This window comes from Eschrichtius robustus, chromosome 21 (assembly GCF_028021215.1).
Source record: "Eschrichtius robustus isolate mEscRob2 chromosome 21, mEscRob2.pri, whole genome shotgun sequence".
Classification (NCBI taxonomy): Eukaryota; Metazoa; Chordata; class Mammalia; order Artiodactyla; family Eschrichtiidae; genus Eschrichtius; species Eschrichtius robustus.
The window spans coordinates 31,244,944-31,256,726 of record NC_090844.1 but is presented as its reverse complement, the minus strand read 5'-3'; the positions used below and the strand labels follow the sequence as shown (position 1 = coordinate 31,256,726).

Sequence of the window (11,783 nt, the reverse complement as noted above, 5' to 3'; positions counted from 1 at the left end):
TATTTGTCAGAAAATTCAAAGACAATTATATATTCTGTCTTCTGCAGTGGTGTCACTTTCCCTCTCTGAGTTTGTCTTGCTGGCCTTCCCATTTCTAAAGCTTCCTTTTTACGGTTCTAACAGTAACTGTTAACAAGACACACTTAGGGTACATTTCAAAGTTTTCTTTCCCTTTCCTCAACAGATTATAATCTAACATTGTAAGAATAGGCACACAGTTGAAGAATTGTGCCTTTTATTTCCTTATCCAGGATCGAGTTCAATATTCTTTATTTTTCTTTGTTTGCAAATATTTTTTAAAAGATTATTAAGTCGGCAGTAACACGATTTAAGTAGAAAATTTCTTGTAAAAAATAGTTAATATACCTATTTTCCTCTTTCTCTTCCACCACAGTAAATAAACGTTGTGAGAAAACTGTAACATGGAGAAAGGAAGTTACCAGAAACTTCCGCAGAAAAGCAAATAATGCTTATTTGCCCCTTTATCCCTACTGAAGCATTTAAAAGACGTACACTTAGTCACCACAAACCAGCTGTGCGAAGACACTTAGGCTTTTGTCTGCTGTTTCTTCTCCCAGCCCCGAGTGCCCAGCCACTCAGGATGCCCAAGGATGAGCCCGCACAGCTGAAAGCGACTGCGAGGCCCTGGTCCTCACCCCCAGGGCCCAGGGGCCTAGCGCGCTGAACCCCTGAGTGCTGCTGCCCGCGAGCCTCAGGGCTGCCCAACGGTCTCTGACCTTGGCCGTGCTTCCAGCGCCCCGCCCAGCGATGTTCGTACTCCTTGCACTGCTTGCTGAGCTTGGAGGGCTGCACGCCCTCCAGGGTAAGACCGCGGAGCCTCGACTTTCTTCTCCCTCCTTTGGCTTCTGAGCAGGACTGGGATCTTCCTGGGGAGCAATTCCTGTAGCTCTGGGACCCCTACCGCCCCTTTCCCGGATTCCCTGCCGGTGCTTTCCTCCCACACCCCACCCTTACGCCACGCACCCCCGACCAGGGCAGGGGAAGGAAGATGTTAGCCAAGGAGTCCACTCTCTGCATCAAGGGTCCAGTGTCTCAGCAGCTGAGGGTCTTTCTGGCTCACCCACTCTGTGGCCAGAGGATATACGAGGTTCGCCACTGCCCTGGATGTATTCCTCAGAGACCCGAGAGAAACAGGTCCCAACGCGGTTATGGAAACGAACAGGATGGTCCTATAGAACTGCAATGGCTAATTTTTGTTGACTTGTTTGTATCTTAGCCATTTTCAGTGTGCCATTGAAAATCTATTGAAATCTGTGGACCAAGAAGGAGGGTAGACACGTGTAGATAAATTGACTTACAATTGTGGACCCCACCATGGACTCAAACTTAAGAACCCATGCTTCACTCAGCACTGTTGCAAAAAATCCCATTTTTCTTTCTACAGATTCTGAGGGAATGTTCCTGTATGTCACAGTTCCACAGAAGATGAGGTCGAATGAGAGTGAAGATTCAGAGAAGCAGGTGAATGATCAAGGATATTAGTTTTATAATTTAAAAGTTTAAGACGATTTTTCTTTACCTTTGTATTGAATCAGATCCTACTGATTTGTATTCACTTGCAAAGCAACATATTTTCATTGCTAACTCCTGTGCCCTTCTCTTCATCTCTCAGGCTCTTCTGACCTGTTTTTTCACAATTTTCAAGAAATAGTAAACACTTTTCAGGAATCATACTGATAGAAAAAAATCAATATTAAATAAGCATGACAATGAAATTTATGAAAAAAAAGTATTAATGGCCACTGTTAAAGTGACAGAGAAAATGGTCTTGAGCAAGATTTAGACCCAGAAGCATCAGACTTATTAGAAGTAATGGCCAAAGAAAAAAAAGAAAAGGAAAAATAAAAATGTCACATTTGCCTGATTATGATGAAAACATTGTCAGTAAATAAATATTAACTGGAAAAAGAAGTTGAAAAATGCGTACCTGCTGTTAAAAACTGATTAAATTGAAGACACTCCAACTTGAATATTTTCTTGATTAAAATACTTCAAATTGGCATAATTATAATGTTTTAGATTACAAACTAGAAGTCACAATACAGGGGTTTAAATTTTCATGTGGTTAAAGTGGTGTGGTCAATATATAGAAACCCTGAGAAAATTTTTTCAGTTTGAAGGAACAATTTTTGAAATAAGAGTAAGTAAAAAAATTAAGACTCCGTTAACTCTATCTTGACATACAGTATTGGAACCTATCATGATTCTCTTCTACTACTGAATAACTGTAATAAAAATTAAATGTGAAATTGTACTTGAAAATCACAATAAAATAATTTCCTTTAGAGAAGTATTTTCATATACTACTCTCATTTAATTCTCACATTAACCTTTTGAAATATTACATATATTTTCTTATATATATGAGAAAGAGGATTACAAATGTTCAGTTAAGGGAGTCAAAGTTATAAGTTTAGGACATGGAATCCAAACTTTATGACTCTGATTCCATTATAAATAAACTACTTTCTGTTGAAAAACTGTGTGCATAAAAGTTTATTTTCTTTTTTTTCTGATTTACGTCTGTTTGTATGTATATTGTCATTGCATGATCACTTTAAACTTCAAGTTGTTTACTTCAGTTATCACAATGATGCAGGACATGAAGTGTTTTGAAATCTCTGTATATTTCACTACTGGTAATTGGTCTGTTCATATTTTCTATTTCTTCCTGGTTCAGTCTTGGGAGATTGTACCTTTCAAAGAATTTGTCTATTTCTTCTAGGTTGTCCATTTTGTTGGCTTATAGTTGTTTATAATACTCTCATGGTCCTTTGTATTTCTGTAGTGTCAGTGGCAACTTCTTTTTCATTTCTGATTTTATTGACTTGGGCCCTCTCCCTTTTTTTCTTGATGAGTCTGTCTACATGTTGATCAGTTTTGCTTATCTTTTCAAAGAACAAGCTTTTAGTTTCATTGATCTTTCTATTGTTTTTTTTTTAAGCCTATATTTCATTTATTTCTGCTCTGATCTTTATGATTTATTTCCTTCTACTGACTTTGGGTTTCTGTTCTTCTTTTTCTAGTTGCTTTATGTATAAAGTTATGTTGTTATGGTCCATTCATCTACGTGTCTGTTTTTGTGTTGGTAAGATACTGTTTGATTACTACAGCCTTGTAATATTGTTTGAAATCACAAAGTGTGATGTCTCTGGCTTTGCTCTTCCTTTTCAAGATTGTTTAAGCTATTAAGGTTCTTTTGTGGTTCCATATACATTTTAGGATTGTCTTCTCTATTTCTGTGAAAAATGACATTGGGATTTTGATAGGGATTGCACTGAATCTGTAGGTTACTTTAGGTAGTACAGAACATTTTACAATTAATCCTTTCAGTCCATAAACACACGAAATATATATTTATCTGCGTCTTCTCTAATTTTATTCATGATTGTTTTTTAGTTTTTAGTGTATACGTTTTTCATCTCCTTGGCTAAATTTGTTCTTAAATGTTTTGTCTTTTGATGTTATTGTAAATGGTATTGTTTTCTTAATTTTCTTTCTGGTAGTTCATTGTTAGTATATAGAAACAACTGATTTTTGTATTTTGATCTTGTGTCTTAAAACTTTACTGAATTCATTTATTAATTCTGATAGCTTTTTGATGTAGTCTTTAGGGTTTTCTATACATGAGATCATGTCATCTGCAGAGATAATGTTACTTCTTTCGCCTCTTTTGTTCTCTCTGCTCCAGGAGAGCTCCCATAACTAGGTGATTTCGTAGCCAGTTCCTCTAGTGGCAGCTGTGTAAGGTGGGGCACTAGATGTGTGGACAAATTTCATTGAGGGAGAAGCTGGAGAATTAGCTTTATAGTTGGGATGAGTCAGAGCGAGAAAGCACAGGGAATTTCCTCACATCTGTTCAAGTCCCCAGATGACTACTATTTATGTACCCTGTCAGCTCCCTGGTGCAAGCTATTTAGAAGCTCAACCCTCAAACAGCAGCTGAGGAAGTATGCGCTCAAACCCTTAACACAGAGAAGCTGGGACCCTTGTGTCTTTTCCTGTTCCCTCTGCCCTAAGCCCAGGGAGATAGTCCTTGGAAGTGCTTGCACTTCTCTATAAAAATCTTCTCTTAAGATGAATCTGGGGAATCTGTGAATGCTGAGCCCCATCAGGTCTCAGAGCTAGGTGGTATGGGATCCAAACCTTCAGGTGGCAGCATTAAAAGTTGAGGTTCTATAGCCAATATGTTATAATAAGTAGAAATGGAGTATAGCCTTTAAAAATTATGAATCACTATATTGTACACCTGTAACATATAATATTGTACATCAATATACTTCAATTAAAAAAAAGGTTGAGATTCTAGTTGTGTAGACAAGGTCCTCTCAGGAAGAAACTGGAGGCTTGGTTTTATTGTTGGATTGAGCCTGGGGGAGTAGTCAAGCGAAGTGCCAATCGGCCCTTTCAGGCTCCTGGGAGGATCCCTATCAGCACCCACATGTAGTCTGATTAGAAGCTGGACCCTCAAGCTGCAACTGGAAAAGTGTGCAGTCAAACTCCTTCCAGGGAGAAAGTAGGAGCTGGGTGCTTTTGCCTGCTCCCCCTATGATGCACCCCGGGGGGTGGGGGGGGGAACTATGGGGAGTGCTCATGCACACATTTAAAAACTGCATCTTTGTTTAATGGGGGTCTGAGGAATCAGGGATGGCAAGTCCCAGTGGCTCTCTGAACTAAGTTATTTGGAAGCCAGTCCCTTGGGTGGAAGCCTTAAAAGTTGTGCTGCTGGATGCCTGGTCCAAATCTTTTGGTTCTGAGGGGCATACTGAGAGTTGGGGGTTCCCTCCTGATTGTAAGCACTTTGCCAGGGGTGGGTTTTATGGTGAGTGTGTGTATCAGCCTTTCCTACCCATTTTCACAGTGGGTACTTTCTCAGTCACCCAGTGTTGAGGAGTCACTCTGCTACTTTCTGGATTTCTCTCACAGGGCATCAATCCATGTGAGGCTTATGTTTGGTGTATCTGTGGGAGGATGGTAAGGCAGGAACCTCTTATCCTGCCATCAGACTGATTTCATATCCCTGTGTATAATTGTTTTTGATTGGATTAACCTTGCTAATTTTATTTGCTTGATTGCTTGATTTTGTGGTTTTCCTTTAAAATGTGCTATACTTTGTTTTGGCAGGCAATTAAGTTACTTATGAATCAGATGGACAATTTCATGCTGCCTTGTAATGTGTTTAGGATGAATGTTTAGAGTGGCCCTTACTCTAAGATTAGTTTCTCCTTAACACTAAAATTTGACCCTTCTGTGGTCTCTGGTGGATGGCATGAGTGTTCAGTGACATTTTTCTCCTCTGGTTGATCAGACTTTGAATATCTCCCAGCACTATGTGAGCTGTGGGTTTTATTCCTCAGCTCCCCAGTTGTTCTTTGCCCATGGTGTTGGACAGACCCTAATTTAACCAAGTGATTCCTACCATCTGGTGTTCATGCCATTGAATAAGCTCCACCTATTGTTACGGACCAGGGTTCCTGGCCTTCCCCAAGCAATAGAAATTGATCAGAGGCCAGACAAGAAATTCAGGCAAGGCTTTACTGGGGCCCCTGCTGCAGCAAAGGGGAGGGAGAACAAACAGCAAGTCCCCTTTCTTGCTTACTCCCGGAGGTGGGGCAAGCTTGTTCCTTATATGAGGTGAGGGTAGGGGTGTGTCCAGGGGTCAGGCCAGAGGGGTGGCTTAGGTGTTTTGCCCACCCCTTAGGTGGTGGTGTGTGCAGGGTGCATGCTCAGTACTGCCCTTTTGCTCCCAACACCCTGTTTTTGCTCCAGGCTCTTCAAAAGTGGCAGCTGGAATTTGCCCCAACTGAGGCATACACGTAGTTTTTTTTTTTTTTTTTAACATCTTCATTGGAGTATAATTGCTTTACAGTGGTGTGTTAGTTTCTGCTGTATAACAAAGTGAATCAGCTATATGTATACATATATCCCCATATCTCCTCCCTCTTGTGTCTCCCTCCCACCCTCCCTATCCCACCCCTCTAGGTGGTCACAGAGCACTGAGCTGATCTCCCTGTGCTATGCGGCTGCTTCCCACTAGCTATCTATTTTACATTAGGTAGTGTACATATGTCCATGCCACTCTCTCACTTCGTCCCAGCTTACCCTTCCCCCTCCCCATATCCTCAAGTCCATTCTCTACGTCTGGCATGCAGTTATTTTTAGTCCCATACAGTTTCTTTGTATTTTGTTGCTCCAGGAGAGGTGTATCCGGATACAGGATATGCAGGTGTATCCTTTGCACTGCAGCAAAGGGTTCCAGGTCCCAGCCTGTCTCACTAACTATGAGTGTGGGAAAGACCTGTGACTTCCTTCCAACCAATAGGATATGGCCAAGTGGATGGACGTACCTCTGTTGATCACATTGTGTTAAATGGCAAAGGTTGGATTTCAAGCCTACGTTGTTCTATTACATAAAATTCAATTTAGCTAGACACTTTCTCACCCTCCTGATGATCTTATAAAAGCAACCTGCTGTACTGTGTACTGTGTACACTTCCTGTTCCTGGCTGCCATCACGTCAAGGTAACGAGGACCATTATAACTTAGTCCCTGTAGCGTCAGAGCTCGTAGCGCTGGAGCTGCAGCGTTCCTCGCCAGCTTCATTCTCTCAGGTCTGTTTTCCTCCCAGTTTATGTGTGAAGCAGTGCAAAGTGGCTCCAGTGTTTCTTAGTATGCATATATGTATTTAGAAACTTGCTATTGTTTCATTATATTTGGTGTAGAATGTAAGCCTATAGCCATGCCTCATTCATTTTGGCTAAGGATGATATATGTTTTTTCTAAATATAAACAATTAAAATCTAGTATTAGTAAATGGTACAATTATATTTTTTTCGAAATATCGTTTTCATTTATTCTTTTCAAAAGCCATCCCTGCAGTAAATTTAGCACCCGCATCCTGTATTTATTAGAAAAATTTTTAATTTTTACTATTTAGAACAAGAAATTCTGAAGAATATATTCTTTTTTAAAATGGATTGGGTGAGTCTTTTTCGACTTGGGTGAAAAATACTCTTTTACTTTATATATTTCTGATTTACTAAATCGTCTTTATTTGCTTTATTTTAGGTGACTTATATCATTACAATTGATAAAAAACCATACACTCTGCATCTCAGAAAACAGTAAGATATGATTTTCCCTTAAAGCTGAGAATTTACTTTTTTAAAAATGTTTTTGTACACTATTTAAATTCAAGAATGCAGTGAAATGTAGGCTGTTTAATTAGTCAATTTTTCAGTTTAGGATTCATTAGGTCTTGAATATTAAGTCTATGAGAACTTTGCATTTGTATATTCCAGCTTGTTATTTTCAAATTAAGAAATAAGTTACGTATAAATAAGAGTATAAAGCCACTGAACCCAAGAACTGCAAGTTGTGTATCAAGTATATCCGATGTGAAATCGAACATGTGTATATATCATATGGTTATTGGTGGAAAATTGAACTAGTGGCATACTTTGTATGGAGGTATTAATTATATATGTATTTATTTTTAACAACTTTATTTGGTAAATTATATATATATATATAAAATCATAAAACTCTCAAATGTATAATTCAATGATTTTAATATAGTATTTACAATTATCAACCATAAATCAGTTTTAGAACATTTCATTCCCCACTTAAGACCCATTAATCCCTGTCATCAGCCACTACTCCAGGCAACAAGCAATCTATTTCCTGTCTCTTAATTTGTGTTTTCTCAACATTTTATATAAATGGACTCAAACAGCCTCTTCTCTGCCTACATCTTTGAAAATATATATTTATCACAAGTGCATTTTGTCTGCCTGCATCTCTGTAGTTGAACAAGCCTGGAGAAAATTGTCCTCACTTAATTCACGACTATTCTCTTGTAATTCATGATCGTTAAACTCATGTCGGTCTTTAATGTCGCTACCATTCCATGAAAAGTGTTTTTTGATAAGATCATCCAAGATCCTCATGTTTCTAAATGCCAGTTATTTTTTACTCTTCATTTTCCTTGACCAATCAGCAGCATTTTGTATAGCTGAGCAGTGTCTCCTCCATATGATAGTTTCATTTGGTTTCCAGGATACCGCAGACTCTTGTGTTTAACTCTTACCACTGTGCTCACTCTTTCTCAGATTTTGTTTTGTTTGTTTGTTTGTTTTCTAGATTCCTCCTCATCTCTTCAGTCTTAGAGTACTCCATGGTGCTATTCTTAAATCTTGTTTGTTTGTTTTTTCCCCTAGCTATACTCAATCACCCAGTTATTTCATCTACTCCTATGGATTTAATACCATTTATGTATTGATTACTCCCAAACTTGTATCTCTACTTTATTCCTCTCCAATGAACACCATATTCATTTATTTGACTACTTATTTGATAACCAAGAGGTTATGAGAATTCTCATATTTAATGTGTCTAAAATGTACTTCTGATCCTTTTCCAAAATTTGTCTTTCCCACAATTATCTCGGTAAACGGCACCTCTACTCTTCCAGTGTCTCAGAACAAAAATGTTAGGGTCATTCTTGACATCTTTTTTTTTTCTTTTGTTTTCCCCCCACATCCAATGGATTATTAAATCCCATGCGATCTGCCTTCAAAATGCATCCAGAATGGGACCTCCACCATTGCTGCAATCCTAGCTCAAGCCACCGTCATGTCTTGCCTGGATGACTGTAATAACCTAGCTGATCTCTCTGTTTCTGCTTATTTGTCCTACAGATGGTTCTCAACACAGCATTCAGTCTGATTCTATTAAAATGCTGGTCTGACCCGTCCTCATCTGCTCAGACTCTTCCAATGGCTTCTCATCTCGGTGACACCATCTCTTACTGTGGGCTCTTGTCTTCACTCCACGCTTCACCGCAGGCACTGCCCACAGATATTCTTTGTAAACACAAAACATATCTCTGCCTCAGTGTCTTGGCATTTTCTCCTTGCTTTGTCCGGAATAACATTTCTGTGCAAATCCAAGTGGCTTGTTTTCAGGTCTTTACTAATCAGTTCAGTGAGCCTTTCCATGCCATCCTGTCTACATTTGCAACCAACCTCCTGCCACCCTGGGCCTTATTTATCATCACCTAACGTACTAGCCTATGTGTCTCTCACTGCCGTGAAGACCCGTGGTTTTCTCTTTTGTTTACTGCTGTATCCCCGTGCCTCGAAGAGGATCTGTCAGATCATTGACAATCAGTAAATCTTGTTGAATGGAGACATAGGCAGGCACACACATGAATATCTGATATGGAGGATTCAAAGTCTATTCCAGTGTTAAGAAATCCTAAACTCTCTGAGACACTAGTTCTATGAATTTACACTGTTATGGCATGCTAAAATTACTCTAGTTAAGGAATATTATTATACGAATCATATATTTCACTGTTATTTTTATTATTTTAATGTTTATGTTCATAATAAATTCATGATTCAACCAGTTTTTTATTTTTGTTTTTCTTAGCTCATTCATATCCCAGAACTTTCTGGTTTATACATATAACAAAATTGGATCTTTGCATTCTGAGTCTTCGTATTTTAAGGTAAGACCCAGGTGTCTTAGACATTTATTATCACACGTTTCCTTATTGAAGTGGACATATTATTACCATTACCATTGGGATATGTTTGTTCCATGTTGGCAGTTTCATACAATTTTATTCCACATTCCATGTATGATAGAGATGAAATCCAGACCTAGAGAACACTCATGGGCACCTAGGTGGTACAAAGTAAAGAGAGTTGTCAAATACTTATTTTCCTTGAAAATCAATTTTAATAAATCTGTATGATACACAATCTTATTATTTTCAACTGTTTAATGTTTTGAATATTTATGTTTGCCAATACACTTTTATGCATAAATAATTTATTTATTTGCCACTCTGTACTGTTTTTCAGATGCATTGCCATTACCAAGGATACGTTGCAGATTTTCCAAATTCAGTCGTGACACTCAGCATCTGTTCTGGACTTAGGTAATAGCATTTTAGAGGCTATTTATACATGAAAACTTAGGATATACTTTAAAATGAAACTTAGTGGCTGCAAAACACAAATCTGGGATATTTAAGGATAATTCAAATCTGAACGTTTTCTTCATGATGACCTTACTTTTATTAATAATATTAATATTAATAAATGGACCTTAGTCTTGCCAATTGAAATGAAATCACTCAAGGGAATCCTGACTGGAGATATTTTCAAGATATTGAGCAGAAAGAGATAGATGCAGTAAAACAAAACAAAACAAAACAAAACAAACACCTCCCCCCACCCAAATCCTTTAGAACATCTCCCTAGATGTTATTGTTGTATTATCTATCAGTTATCTGGAACAGTTATGGAAAATGACATTAATTAGTTACTTAACTAAGCACATATTGTATGCTCTCAGTTTAGGTGTACTTGGTATCAGACGTAAAATGACTAATTGAGAAGGTACCTCAGAGGTAAAAGGGCAGGGATAAGTGATTTTCGTCATTGACAGTGGCAGGAAGAAGGTGGTGAGTTTATCAGATGAAGACAGGTCCAGAGCAGAGCAAAAAACTCTTCCTAACTTCCTTTTGCTTTTGGTTGCCTGATTTCCAGAATTTACTCATATCAACTCAGAAAACTGACATTCTCTGAATGTGGTTTTCCTGCGTATTAATCTTTTTAGATCTCCACTCTATATATCCATTTTCCCTTATTCTAACCTCTGTAAGAATAGGAACTTTTTATTCTTGGAATTCTCAACAAATGTCTTGGTTCCCAGCAAATACTTGGCCTTAATTAATACATCTTGAATGAATGTGACTCCTATACAGAAAATACAAAATACTTTTCAGTATATTTAGTTTTTTAATACATGAGAAAAACTGACGCAGATGTGGTTACTCAGTTACTAATGGTAGCTGAAAAAAGGCAGGGAAAGAGAGTGGGTTTAATACATATACCTCACTATGGTTTCTCATTTCTTACAACACTTTGGATTATAGGTCTGATGGGATCATATGCAGGATTTTTATATCACTGCTTTCTAAATATTCAGGGGATTTCTTCAGTTTGAAAATATCAGCTATGGAATTGAGCCATTGGAATCTTCAGCAAGATTCGAGCACATAATTTATCAAGTGAAAAATGACAATCCAGATATGCCAATGTTAGCAGAAAATTACAGCAATATTTGGCAGAAAGACCAGCCCTATAAAATCCATTTAAACTCACAGGTAACTGAGACAATTCGGATGTTATGATGCAATATAAAATTACTTCTGTAGAATTGTGTTAATCCTGAAAAGGAACTACTTAGCTGTTGAGAAGTAATATAAAATTTGGTATCTTTTTTCTACAGCAGTAAATGAAACATCCATATTCCATCTAAAATACATGGAAATATGCAGTAATGTGTGTCAAGCTTGTTGTATGATGTATTATGTAATATTTCTTGTTTTCCATTTTTATTCCAACAAAAATGCATGTTACTGAATAAAATTTAGAAATATAGGAAGAATAGTTACAACTACCCTGGTAAAATTACTTTTAATATTTTGACATATAGCTTTATATACTACTGGGACATATCTTTCTAGAATACTTAATCATTTGTATATTAGTAAACTCTTAATTTACTTGTAGGCTGAATATAGAGTTCTTTCTTTCATCACTTTGAATATTTCAGTTCACCATCTTTTGGACTCCATGGTCTCTGATGAAGAATCAAATATTATTCATCTTATTGAGGATTTCTTGTACATGATGAGTCCCTTCTTTGTTGATTCTTTCAAGAGCCTCTGTCTTTGCCTT

The 11,783-nt window shown here is 37.7% G+C and overlaps 1 protein-coding gene across 1 annotated transcript; it reads left to right on the top strand.

Moving 5' to 3' along the window:
* Window positions 1-768: 768 nt before the first annotated feature.
* LOC137755951 (disintegrin and metalloproteinase domain-containing protein 18-like) lies at window positions 769-11,233 on the top strand. The gene is made up of 6 exons (XM_068532097.1): window positions 769-823; window positions 1,406-1,482; window positions 7,090-7,145; window positions 9,460-9,538; window positions 9,897-9,973; window positions 11,029-11,233. Exons 1-6 carry the CDS (start codon window positions 769-771, stop codon window positions 11,231-11,233), a joined length of 549 nt encoding a protein of 182 aa, XP_068388198.1.
* Window positions 11,234-11,783: the final 550 nt, after the last annotated feature.